This window comes from Chelonoidis abingdonii, chromosome 22 (genome assembly GCF_003597395.2).
Source record: "Chelonoidis abingdonii isolate Lonesome George chromosome 22, CheloAbing_2.0, whole genome shotgun sequence".
NCBI lineage: Eukaryota > Metazoa > Chordata > Testudines > Testudinidae > Chelonoidis > Chelonoidis abingdonii.
The window spans coordinates 18,231,063-18,245,200 of record NC_133790.1 but is presented as its reverse complement, the minus strand read 5'-3'; the positions used below and the strand labels follow the sequence as shown (position 1 = coordinate 18,245,200).

Genomic DNA, 14,138 nt, shown 5'->3' with positions numbered 1-14,138 from the left:
TTTAAAATAATTTCGGCAAAATCTGTTTTATGGAAAAGATGATCTAGTTTAGTTAATTTGCCATGGAACTAGAAGTTAGTAATTTGATGTGTTTCAATCCCAGCTTTGCCATTGTCTTTCTGAGTGGCTTGGGTAAGTAATGAAATCTCTTTCCTCACCCATAAAATAATGTCTTACCTGCCAAACATGGTATTGTGAAGCTTAATTACATAATGTTTGCATGCTGTTTTGAAGCTGTAATGCAATGTAAGTGCTAGATATTATCAATAAATGAAGATTCTTTAAATACAAGCGTTAGTTTATTTGTTTGACTTTGATGCAATAATACTTAAGTAGATAAGTTGTACCTTTCTTCCTAAAGTCTTATGAAATTTAGCCTTAAAATGACTGACACATGATTGAGTATATAGGATAAATTAGCAGAATTTATGAAACCCACAGTTGGAGATTATGCCTAGGTCCCCTCCTATAGAAAAATGAAGAGGCTCAAAAACTTCTGAGTTATCACTACCACACAGAGGGTTTTTGCATAATGGAGGGTAGAGGCTACTTCAAATTAAAGAGTCTGAGAATCTCTGTGGTAATAGAGTCCCAACACCAGAACACTCATTAAACTTTGGGGAGCATCTCTGGGGATGCCTGCCCTCAGCATGGCCAGTATGGCTATGCTGCCATCCACCCTCTTGCTGTCAGTTGTGCCTCACCCTCATATCTAAGAGGAAGGGGGACATGGTCCTGCCTTGAGAAATCTAGCCTAGACATATCCAGTACAAATGTATTAGAAGATTTGGAAGATGGGGCTAACTAGAACACCCCCCAAAAAACCCAAACCACTTACCATGTTTTACCATCATGGATTAATGTGTGTGGACTTCTCTCTTTAAAAACTCATTTCTTTTGTGATTAGAATGACATGTGAGATGACTGGTACAGAAATGAGTGCAAGGTACAGGGAGCAGCGTGAAGGAAGGAATAATAAAGTTTCTGAGAGGAAAGATGCAGAGCTTAGTTTTCACCATATTGAGCTTAAGCTGTGACAGAGCAATACAGCATCCTATGTCAGAAATACAGTAGGTGATAATTAAGAGGTGATTTTTGGAAACAGACTAAAATGGTGATAATAGAAGTTCTGCCATTAGATTACAAGGAAAAGAGAAAGGGACCAAAGATACAGCCTTGAGAAACATTGATGGAGATGGAAGGAAGAGGGACCACTGAAATACAGTGGGGTTGGAGGGAAGAAAGGAACCAGGGAGGAAGAGAGTTGATGAGGGAATGAGGCAACCTGTTAAAGAAGGTGAAAAGATCATGGCGGTTAGAGAAAAGGTCCTGAAATGTGGCTATGGTGAGTCATTGGAGGCCTTGGTGAGGACAGTTTTTTGATGATGCATAAAGAATGAAAGCTAAGTAGAAACAGAATCCAGCAGAGAAGTAGAAGCAACAGTTGTACACATGATTCAAGAAGCTTACTGATGGGAGACAGGACTGTCCTTACTGAAGTCAAGGGTCATTTTTGAAGGATAGGGGATATTAAAACATGCATGAATGCTGAAGAGACAGCCAGGAATGGGAGGAGGTGTGATCAGAATGACTCAAATCATACAACCTTTCTAGTCAGTTTCACTGTGAAGCTAAGTACAGAGGTAGAGCATCTTAGTATCAGTGCTGCATCAATAAGGTTAAATATTCCAATGTCTTGAGGTGGTACTTATGTGTGTTAGAGTACAGTGGCAACTATGGGGAAGCAAAGAAAATAACTAATTTTAAAAGACAAAGCTACCCTTCTAAAGAATTATTATCCATTGTGCATTTCTTGTTGAACTTTCCACACAATTGTAAATCACAAAATTGTAAGCACAACTGCAATTTTTAAAATGATGGAAAATGCATGCAATCCTTTCCCTTTTTAATGTGAGAATTTTTTTGAAATGTACTTAGCTCTTAAAAGTTTTCATGGTAATTTTAAAATTACTATTTTGCATGGTGTGATTTATAATAGTCTTCCCCCTCAGACTAAGGCTTTGTGACTGCTGTGGGTTGACTTGGTGTTAGACTTGCAGCTGCTTCTAGAAGATCAAACAGCAGCAATAGCCAGATAGTTATTTTTTTTTAAATCTACTTACAGCTGGGCTTATGACTGTTTGTTTGTTTGTTTTTTTGGATGTGGATCTTGCCACTATTATCCATGCTTTCTGTCACCTTAGGACTGGAGTACTGGAATGCACTTTAAATAGGGCTGGTACAGTATTTGGCAACCATTTCTTAAGCATTGTTTCTTTTTTGTGAATACATTATACTCTTTTATCTTCACTAATTACTTTTTGTTTCTGTGTTGAAGGGTATTGGTTTTAACTTAAAAAGCTCTGAGTGGCCTGGGACCATCATGCCCCATTACAAAGAGGCCACCCCTCTCTGTTTCTATACTGCTGTAGGTGTGGTCAGCAGAGGTACCTAGTAAGTTGGAGTCCAATTGGTATAAAAGAGGGAGAGCTCTGTTAGGCCCCCCAGACCTTTTTGGAACACTCCTCCCCATGGTATGTAATGGTTTGAGTTTGCTAACCTTCATTGTGTGCTCCAAGGCCCATCCTCTCTCCCTCTGGCGGGGAGTGGTGAGATTTGTGATGCTGGCTAGTGGGGAGGAACATATCTTTGCTATGTGTGTTCTGGTATAAAATGAGTCTTTTTATTCCTTGTATGTAGTGTATGTTTTTAAAAAGAGTTGCTTTGGTGCTCCTTTTGATTGACAGTATAAATCTAAATAAATGGCAAAAAGTTGCTAAGGAAAAGAGGATTTTTGTTTTGTAAGCAAATCTTTGTTACCAAAGTCACCTTATATTATAAAACAGCATTTTTAAAATTTAATTTGCTTTCAGTATTTTGTGGTGATTAGTTTTACATCTACTTCAGTTTGGATTGTTTTCTGACATGGCTTCTCATCCTTGCCTCTCTAATGTGCTCTGTAATCTGTCCCTGCAACCATGGGAGCAGGTATAAACAGGCCTCCTGCCTACTGTCCAGTGTTCCAAAGTGGCAGATTTCTCCTTTCATATTGCTAGGTGGCCACAATTGCATCCCAAATCACTGGCCATTCCTGGCCAAAATGATGTAATTCACATTTACCTTTTCCTTTGACTGGCACCCTAGTTTGCTAACTGTATTTTAACCGGGTGTATGAGACATGATTATTTCAAAGCTGATATTAGTATCAATGCTTTGTGTCCTTCAGACTCTGTAACATACATATACTACGTTGACTTAGTCATTGGCTTCTTCTCTTTCGCAGTATAGAGAGGTGACAACTTTAGATCGAGTGCATAACAATTTGTAAGGAAAAAGTGTCTTAAAGTTACCGCACATCATTTAGATCTTTCATGACAAACTCTGTCTTAAGCCTTAATGATACAGGAAATGCTATGCGTTATTAGGGTTGGAGGAGGGGCTGGGAGACATTGTGTCAATTATGCCTATAATTCAAATGGTTTCAGGTTATAAAAAGTAAAAAATCTGTACTGCAAATTTCTGTGAAAAGATCCTGTGTAATGGGAAGTCCCTTTATATATTATATCTACATGAATGTAGTCTTTCAAAGAAAATATTTACAGTGGGATTTTTCAAAAGTACTCTGACCTAATTCTGCTCTCACTGAGTTTAGTGGAAGTTTTTTTACCATTGATTCAGTCAGAGCAGAGTTAAGTCAGTGCTGAGTATTCTTAAAAATCCCTCGCTTAATCTACAAACAGATTGCACTGCCTCTTCTGCATAATTATGATTCATTTTCTTTTGAAGTAATATATGTAAGGGAAAATGAGAATAATTTAACAAGAATATCCAGCTTGCTTCAATAACTAATGAAATCTCTACCATTCACAATATTTATCCCTATCCATATTTCTCAAGATGGCCCATAATACCTGATAACGTAATTGAATTAGAAATTTTAAAAAGTGGAGAAACACATTTCCATCTGAGCATTTTGAATACTTTCATTGTACATTGAATGTTGGGTTGCCATAAAACAGTTTTCAAGGAATAATAAAAAGTACTCAAGTTTTCAGGTAAAACCTTTCATGAGAATGTTTGGGGGGGCGGGGTTGGCGGGGGGGAGATGATTGTAGCCATACCATCTTGGGCTGTAATTTTGTGAACTATATAGTGTTGGATCTATTCTATTCAAGTTTTTATAGTGCATTAGCGCCATGGTATCTGAGCACTATCCCAAAGTGTAATAAGTGATCTGAATAACATCTGTCATGTGGTTCTTTCCTTCTTTCTCTCTTTTCCTGCTTGGAGGGATAGGGATAGGAATTGTATATGGAATATTGTTGAAGTTAGTGGGCGGGGGTGAATTTGGTATGTGTTATGTGCTATGGGTTTATATGAGCAAAGACAAGGTCAAAGAATTATTTCTGCATTTGAAATAGAAAGTGGTGAGATGGGTTGGTTGTTTTTTGGCTAGACCCCCAAGAAAACACAGAGTACCCAGAAAGTTGTGCTGGTGATACAGAATGAGTGCTGAACAGATGCCCCACAGTAGTATCAGAGGAATGTGTGCACTGTACTTTTGGAAGTACTGTTTTTTTATGAGATTTAAAATCAAGATCCTGAGTACGGTAGTCGTTGTGGCCCTTTTCCCAAGAAAATGGAATTTGGTCAGGACATGGGGATAATAACATCCAACCTGGATAATTACAGTCTCAATTCTAAATTCCCTCTGTATTTTCATTTGGATATGATAGTCTTCAGTTTCTTATCTAAACAGAGCAATAGTGTTGCTGTAGCTGTTATACTCACTCTCTCATTCTTTGACCAGCGTGGCTGCATTTCAGTAGTAGGTGACCTGACCATAAAGCTGTATCTAATATATATTACATCCAAAAACCTGTTAAGTTTGCATGCCTCTTAGTGCGTCTACAATCTTTGTAGGGTTTTATACTGTTTCTCAAATAATACAATGTTGCATACGTTTTTTTCCCTACAAACAGATATACAAATGTACAGTGTAGTCTACTACTTTATATATCAAAAGGAAACAATGAAGTGTGTGTGTGTATCATGTAAGGTACTTTACAAGGCTGTAGAAAAAACTGCAAAATCGCATGATGATTGAGAAATGGCATGTAACTCCATAACGAAAACTGAATTGTAATGCCTGCGCACGAGGGGACAAAGTTAAGGGTTGTGCATGCAACCTTAATTCTGATAATTTTAGACTTTTGAGTGCTTAACCATTCAATCTTAACATAGTTTTTATGAAGGAATTTCCTCTGTGACAGGCATGCTTGGGGAATAACATGGAGATTAGCCTGATAAATTTCTCTAGGGCAGACAAGGCCTAAGTGGCAGAATACTGCTATGTTGTTTCTTTTCTGGATCAGTGTGTGAGCTCAGCCTCTGACAGTCCCTACTCCGGAATGACTGGGGAAGGAAACATGCTTCTGCTGGGCTTGTCTACCCTTTAAGGGTCATATTCTACACTTTTGATGGGAAACTCCCATTGACATCAGTGAGACATTTCCTTTGGGTCAAGTGTAGCATATGGCCCTGACATAGGCCAGTCTATGGACTCTAACAAAAATTGTAACTTGGCCCACTCCATAGAACTTGGTTAAATGCATTTTTATGGACATTTAAGGGGATTTCTAGCCATTATGCACCCTTTCAATTTTTAAAAAAAAGTAAGATGGAAAATGGGAAGTTTGGAGAAAAAATTGTGTTTTTCAAATTGAAGCCTTTATGATATAGCTTTTTTATTTGTTTCCTCATTCTTTGCTGGTACAAAATCTTCCATTATTTTCATACTACATACAGATGTGGTTAAAAGTTGTCATGTGCAATAAAAGTAATTTCTGTATGAACCTTAATTTCTTTAAAGACAACACTATATTATTTTCAATGATTTGTAACACATCACTTCTGAAACTGTTTTATTTTAAAGATTATATTTTTCTCTTTCTTACAGTCTTTTCAGGGAAGCCAGGGAAGAGCCTACCTCTTTAATTCTGTGTAAGTATGACTACAATTACATACTTCCTATGCAGTATCAACTTTTGGTATGTTCCTCAAATGGGCAAAATACTCAACATTAGTAACAGTCACACTTTCATCTGCTCTTTCAAATTCTTTTCTTAATGGACTACAGCCTTATACTGGCAATCCTGTTGATAAGCGTGACTGGGATAACTGGCCTTTCTCAGGAGAATGTTACTATTGTGCAACTTGTAGTCTGAGTCTTCCTTACAGTTATTTAGGAAATCCTATCATTAGTCACATTTAACTCTTAATTAGAAATAGAATCAGATGCAGTTGAAAGTTTTAACTGAATTGAGGCAAGTGACACTAAACTCTTTTATTCCAGAAAACTAGGTAAGGGTTGAAATTCAAGTAAATTACATTACTGTAACTTTACTCTGGACATCATCACTATAGCCCAAAGCAAAGCCATTATTTTTTCAGGTTAACCTTTAGAATGCTTGAGTATTGGCCTTGAAAATTGCAGATTTGTCAGAAGCAAAAAGCCAGACATATCTCAAGAGAGTCCAGTGTTTGCTGTAGCCCCTTAACATTGCAGTCTACATACATGCTTGTTACCTTGCTTTTATAGATCGTGAACTAATTTAGATTTTGTAATATGCTGTCATTGAATTGCATCTCTATTTTTAACTAGCTGAATTGCTCAAAGCAATTCCTAAGTAGAATGCAAGTCAGATGTATCTGTTTTATTTTTATAGATCAGGTAATTACGGTGAAGATTGAAAGATGTGACTCTACCTTTTACAAATATCTTTTTCTTTATTCTTTTATCTGTAGTTACTTCATGTAGAATTGAGATGCCAAGCATAGTCAAGAGTACTACAGATCTGGGTAGTATAACAGGTTTAACCAAGTATTGCCTGATTTTCCTGGAATGACTATTGGACTAGTATTTTAAGTATATGTTTTTGATTGGGAAAGTTTTTTGTTTTGGAGCAGTACTCCATAGCTAGATGTGCAAGAGGCTTTCCACTGATTTTTAATATTCACTGTCTGTGATTATTGTATTTTAACCTATGGTCTATAGCATAGAAATATTGCTAAAGCCTTTCCTACATTAGTGTAGTCCCGTTGTTACAAATGCCTAGCGTAGAACAGGAAAACTGTAATTGGCACTGGTGGAGCTTACCCCTGTTTGAAAGCAGCTAATTCCCAGCATGGGCAGGGCCTAAGTTATAAGCCATCTGTCGCTTATTAATATATTGTTTTAACTACTGTTAAATAGTTTCCCATTTATCATGCTTCGTTTTATGTTACTTGATGACGTAAGTGATAGTTAACTCATGCTACAAATGACACCATTTTACAGTAGAAAATGAAAAACAAAATGATTACACTTTTTTCTTCTTGCCTCTTTAAGTATAACCCTAGAACTTAATTTCACAAATTTTTGACTAAAAATAGTGGCATATATATCCTGGAGACTTGGTCTCAGATTTTGCTTGAATTATTTCATCTCCAGGAGAAAAGTAGGATGTTGTCAAACAAAAAGCAAGATCTGTCTTGCAGCTTAAGATACTACTATTTCTGTTCCTTGTTATAGGGTAAATGTGGGCTGTGGTCCAGCAGAGGAGAGAGTTCTTTTGACAGGTTTACATGCTGTAGCAGATATCTATTGTGAAAACTGTAAAACCACTCTTGGATGGAAATATGTAAGTAATATATGTAATAATTTCTTTCTTGATCAAACATTCATATATATATATATATATAGCAGTCCACAGAAGTTGTCTTTAATCTACTGAGGCACCATTCGTTATTGTTATGCGTGACTCTTAATCTATTGTATCCTATTATCTTGGAATTTAAGTGCCAAACACATTTTGGTATTAAAACTTTGGATGTCAAGTTTTCAGATTTCTTTATTTTCTTCTTTAATTATCTGGCATTTTAAGAAAACACAGTGATGTAGTCAAAGCATGAACTAGGTTGTTAAATGGTGAGTATATTGTACACTATGCTACAAATAATCACAATAATTAACTCAATTTTGTGATTGAAAAGTAATCCAGACTGCTAACATGCTACAGTTTTCACACTGTGAAAATGTTAAATTCTTCTTTGAGGTGACCTTTGCATTTTTCCACTTGAAGGATGTACTCGATTCAGCTGAATTTCAGAATCTTCTGGAAAACAGCTGCATGTGTTCCCTCTCATAGTAATAATGAACATCCAGAGCTGAGGTTGTAAAATGATTGGGTTTTTTGTCCAGTCATGGAATGAAGGAAACTGAACAGCTATGTTAGAAGGTTCCAGTTCCATATTCTAACTTTGGTTTCTGTCAACCCTTCTCTTACCATACAAGACTGGTTTGGAACTCAGAACCTATAATCTGATAAACACATTCTTCAAAGTAATGAAAAACAACACCTGTCCAAAATTTTAAGTTGCTGCTAGGAAATCACCTACAATTAAGCTATGGCTTAACAAAATTTTAAAAAATGGCAAAAATCACCAGTCTGAATCCAGCAATCCCAGGGCTGAGGAAAGATTGGCCTTAGCAGACCTGTAGCTGATGATATGTAAAAGAACAGACACACACACAGTCTTGGCTCTGAAATAAAGTAACAACATGATAATCCTGGCATTCCATAGAAATGACAGTCATGTTAAAGTCTAATGTACCTTGAGAGCTGCTCAAGATATTATACTGATGGGGATCATAGTAATATCTAGGTAAATAGATATATGTATGTACTGTAAATGTTGAATTATAGTTTTATGCATAGGCATGTGCAATTTTATATTAACATTTTAGTGTGGATTTTATGTAAAGGACACCATATGTGCTAAAAATTAGATACTTCAATCAGGAAAGAGAAAACATCCATACAAATAAAATATCACCAGAAAGCCTTAATAAATGTTACAAATGTTAATTATCTATTCATTTTTATTTGTATGTCAAAATTGGTAATGAAATAATGTGAAAAACTAAGTCTAATTCAGTATTTTAAATATTTTTATTTTCCCATTTCTAGGAACATGCTTTTGAGAGCAGTCAAAAATACAAAGAAGGAAAATTTATCATTGAACTTGCCCATATGATCAAAGACAATGGCTGGGAGTAAATTAAAAGCATTTTTTCACTCTGTTTGGACAATATTCTGTGGAACATGCTTTATAAAGACTAATGCAACTGAAAGAAGGATTTTGGCTGAGGTAGCTCTGAGAATATCACTGAACTTTGCAACCTCACAGATGACTAGTGTAGTTTATGTGGCTCGTTCAGGCCATGTTTGCCTTTTTCTCCTTGTGTAAGTTCCCTCTTTTGTATATGTATTCTTGAGTGAACAGTTGTTTTGGAACATTTTGGATGACCTTTTTCTAAATTCTCAAGTTCTAGAGAAACAGTTCACTAACTGCAAATGAATTTTACTGGTTAGCATTTTTATTTGACCTATGCCTTTAATGCTACCTTTTGCTGTGCATGCTTCTTGCCTAAACACCTACACCAAATCTAGCAGAAGACTGATATGAGTAGTCCTGAAGAATGTATGGGCTGGGGGTGTCTTTTTATATGTAGCAATTTCTGATATCTCTGGCAGTGAAAGGGATGCGGTATTAGAGTATTCATTAATTGCTTTTTAAAATTTGGGAGTACCATAATCTATGTACATCTTGCAGGCAAGTAAGTTAAAGGTACAGTGCTCATTTAGAAATCTTTTGGTTGCACTGACTCATATATAAGTAGATCTTAAGTTTTGCAGAAAAGAATACATTAATGATTCAGTATTTTTAGTGCAACTAATTTTCAAGAATACTAAGGCAGTGATACTGTAGAATATAGTTAATCAACATAATTGCATTCCTTATCCAGCAAACTTGTGTCTTGAAAGGAGAAGTTGATAAAATTACAGCCTGCAAGATCAAAGGGCACAGAAATATATGGATCTTGTATTTATAAAAATTAGTCAGTAAACAAGTTTTTGGTACTGTGCCTTTTAACAGTAACAGGGACTTGTGCATCAGTGAAGTTTTATGGCTGGTTCCATGTAGCTGTGTAGTCTAATGCACTGGACAAAGAGGTTGTTATAAAGAAAATTCATTGAAGTATTCTGCTTTTGCTACACTTTATAACAAAAATATACTTATTTTTGTGTGACAACAGGCCAAAGCTTATGAGATGGAAATTAGTAACAGTACCTGAAGAAGAGTGGGGGTTGGTGGATGGGCAGGAAAGTGTGACGTTGACTTCATTTCTTCATAAAATAGAATAGCAAGATAATTTTTAAAACAAAAATAAAATAAAAAGGGGTTTGTTGGTTTGCTGGATAAATCATCCCCAAAGACATTTTCATAATAAAATTTATATAAAGCTCACATCCTTTCTGTTTTTTGCTTTTTTCCAGCTGCTTCTTAACTGGAGTGACTTATTAAGAAAGCCTTCTGTGGATGTGTATCCACAAAATTTACTATTGGGTTTTGTGCATGCACTTTCAGAGAGGTTTAAAAAAAACTAATCTTGTGTCTTGATGGAATGAACAATATGAAACCCTTACAATAGAATAGAAGTTAGTTTCCTTTTAATAACTATTTTAACATGGCATTTGTGAAGGTTGCAATGTGTGCCATTGCTGCTGCTGTTACATTTTAGATAACTCTCTGTGACAGGTTTTCAAAACTCTACTGCACTTTATTACCAGACATCATTCATTTACAAGCATGCCAATGACTAGGAGTAATACAGAAGCTCTATATCAGGAGCTGTGATAATGAACCTACAGAACTTAAATTTTAAACAGTAGAAATAGTAAAAACCCTTGGGCTTAAGTCCAAAGAACTGGTCTAGTACAGCTGGGTCCAATATGGATTTTGTGGGGTGGCTTATACCGCTCATCCATAATCAAGAATTAGATTGAACCCAGGAGTCCCCTTTATCTGAAGGTCACTGGCACAAGATGGTCATCTGGTGCTGCCATCTGTTCAGTCTGAAAGAACCTGGAATACTGTTTTGTTTGGGCTATTTTTCAGTTTTCCTCTAGTATAATGTCCATTGCCAGCAATGAAAGCACTGAAACAGCTATCAACAAGGAGTTTGTGTTGGCTTCAAAGACTAAGTGTAACACCCATGAAGATGTCTGTAGGATATTTATATTTTCTTTGTCTGGCTACAGACTCAAGAAGAATTACACTGAGTTGAAGAGAAAAACACCGCAACCCTTCACTATAAAAATGAGAGTACAAATTTAAGGTTAATTTTTTTTCTTTTTACGAGACAGAACAATCTGTAGTCATATTTTAAATAGTGGATTTGGATGTTTCCTATTAATAAGCTTTTTAAAAAAAAAACCAAAAGAACTAGAAAAGATATTCTTATTTAGATACTCAACCTCTTTTTTCAGTGCATTATTTATTTGTATTTCAAACTGGACATTTTCACCAAAACCTTAATTACCCTTGATGCCAAAGGTTGGGATTTCATTAAGTGCTTAGCACCTAAAATTTCAATTACTGGCATAAGGAGTTAATGTGAGTTATGTATAATGTTATGGCTTTTAAGAGAACCAAATGAAGCAATATTCTTATTAGTCTTTTGAGGGGGAGTAAGAGAGAGTAGAGAAGGAGCTATAACTAATACAAAATTCCTACTGCACACTACTATGTAATAATTTTTTATGCTTGCTATGATAGCTGGGAGCATGTGAACCTTTTCTTTCTTATTGCTTGACCTGAGCAGTGATTCTTTGAAACAGTTCTCCCATGGTAAAGAAGTGGAGAGTTATGCTTAATGGTTTTGGTGAAAGTTGGTTCCAGGTCTTAGTGGCTGCTGGTTGATGTGAAGAGGTCAGTCTGGTCACTGAACCTTCCAGCAGTACATTAAAAAGAAAAACTTACTTGAAGAGAATTCTACAAAGCATTTTCCCTCTAACTTTTTTGTGTGTGTAATATATTAAGATTATATTTAAAGGTTTTGTGTGTTCATTCTGGGCAAGTTTACTTCCTCTCCCACTTGAGCACTTTTGTTACTTGTACTGGTTATTTTTATTGTTGGTCTTTAACATTTATTTTGTTTTGTTTTGTTTTTTTTATAAACTGTAACAAAAAGCTTTTGTGAACTCTTGTTTCATGCTAGCTCTTTCTTGGACCAAATGAACCAACTACGAGCTGGCTTCTTGGAAAGAATGTTCATTGGGATACATAAGAATGTGCTAGCAAAAAATATACATGTATTGAAAGGATTTTCTTTTGAACCCATAAAAGCTATGGCTGTTTTAATATAATTAAGCATCATAATTTGACATGATTTTGGAATCTGGTGACACATTCTTCATTGTCTAGGCCCTGAAGAGTGGCTGTAACACTGGTATTACAATATTGAGAGTCTGCTTCAAATGCCAATATTCTTTCTTTGGTTTATAACTATGGACATCCTTTTGACCAACGAAAGGCAATACTATCATTTACAAAATGTTAAGCTGCAAAATTTCCAGTCAACTCTGACAGAATTAGGGAGGGCTTCCTGATACACCGGCCTTACTACTTTTGCTGTTTTGGATTTTATTTCTTTCTTTCACTGTGTTGCCATTTTAATATACAGTATTTTATTACCCTCTTAACCATCCATGACCTCTTCTGACTTGTTTCTGCCTGTTGGTAAAAGGGGCTGGAATATGTGAACTTTTTCATTATCTACAAACTATATAATGATGTAGGTTGAATTGTAACAGTACTAATGTAACAGTACAAATAAAGTCCTGATGCCCTACTGCAAACTAAATATTTGGCAAGTTTAAAAATAATCAGCAGCCTCTCTGTAACTGGCTTAATTTTCATGCATCTAAACTTATAGCAGCTTGTGGAAGACATGATTTGAAATTAATTTGATTTCAAGCGAACGATCCCTCAAAATAACAAACAGAAGCAATTAACCCCTTGATTATGGAAATAGTAATATATCCCTATTGCTCCCTAATGTAAACTACATTTGTGCTAACATAGGGTGCTCGGTACCATTTCCAATGGACTTGAAAATTTTCCTTTATATATTGCTCTCAAAAAAAATTTTCAGATAAGAGGATCATATAATCAGATTGCAAGACCTGTATCTAGATTGAGATACCACAGCGCCACAAAGAGAGACAAATTTTAACATCCCACTTGTATGATAATGGGACAAGACTGGAAGGAAGCCGTCAAATTATTGTTAAACTTGTAGGATATTGTATTGTACTTCATTTAGCACTCGTGTAAGCCAATCAGCAGTATCTATTGTAAAGGAACAGGAATCTCAGAGGTAATTTTGAAAAGGACTGTTACAAATCATTTAAGGCCTAAAGCATGAGTCATAAATGGCAACTGAGTTGTGCCTCATATTGTTTCTTAAACACTTTAAAATGCTTTCTTTTACAGATGACATGGCTGCTTTGCTGTTTTGTCCTAGCAATACTGTATATCATTTGTTGTTTCACTATATTGTATCTGAGGTATCACAATAAAAGTTTCAATGGTTTTGTTGAATTACTTTTTAACTTTGTGCCATTTGTGGTCATAGGAATCATGGTACGCTATGTGAATACATATTTGAGTTATAATGTCAAGCTAAACATTTGCTTTTTCTTAATAAAAATATTTTTTCTAAAGATAAGAAGTTAGGATATGTCCCTGGTCAGTGAGTCTCAAACCTCTTGCTCACAAATGTGGAGAATGCTTAATGGCACTTTCAGAACCTAAAAGCATAACAAACTTATTTTCAAAAGATTCTGCATAGGAATTGCCTTCTTTTTGAAGGAAGATAATTTGGGGATCTAAACAGATTGGATGATGCCTCTTTATTTTATTTAGTAAACTTGGCCAGCCTGACAGCAGGCATGAATTTCAGGAAAGCACAATAAACAGACACTTTCTTTTATATTTCTTCTTTGGCCAGGAGGAGCTTTTGTGATTCCTCTTTAATCAGAAAAGTTTTTAAATAGTAAACATTAATTTAGACAGCAGCTGAAAACACCTCTGAAGAAGTTCACTCCAGTGATGAAGTGCAGAGATATTTGGAGTCACTTTTTAATATATACATTGCACAAAGTCTCAACTCTGAGTCAGTAATGGGTATGATGGAATTCTGTGAAATGCAACTCAGTCTTCTCCATATGATGGCATAAGCCCTCAAA

The 14,138-nt window shown here is 35.6% G+C and overlaps 1 protein-coding gene across 3 annotated transcripts in view; it reads left to right on the top strand.

Annotated features, from left to right (window-relative positions):
* YPEL1 (yippee like 1) overlaps positions 1 to 13,491 on the top strand; it is a 40,750-nt gene extending 27,259 nt beyond the window's left edge. For all 3 annotated transcript variants that reach the window (XM_032776952.2, XM_032776934.2, XM_032776972.1), the window contains exons 3-5: positions 5,960 to 6,003; positions 7,574 to 7,682; positions 9,012 to 13,491. In XM_032776952.2, the coding sequence (XP_032632843.1) occupies positions 5,960 to 6,003; positions 7,574 to 7,682; positions 9,012 to 9,101 (243 nt within the window). In that variant the 3' untranslated portion in view covers positions 9,102 to 13,491. The remainder of the gene's footprint in view (positions 1 to 5,959; positions 6,004 to 7,573; positions 7,683 to 9,011) is intronic.
* The last annotated feature ends 647 nt before the right edge of the window (positions 13,492 to 14,138 follow it).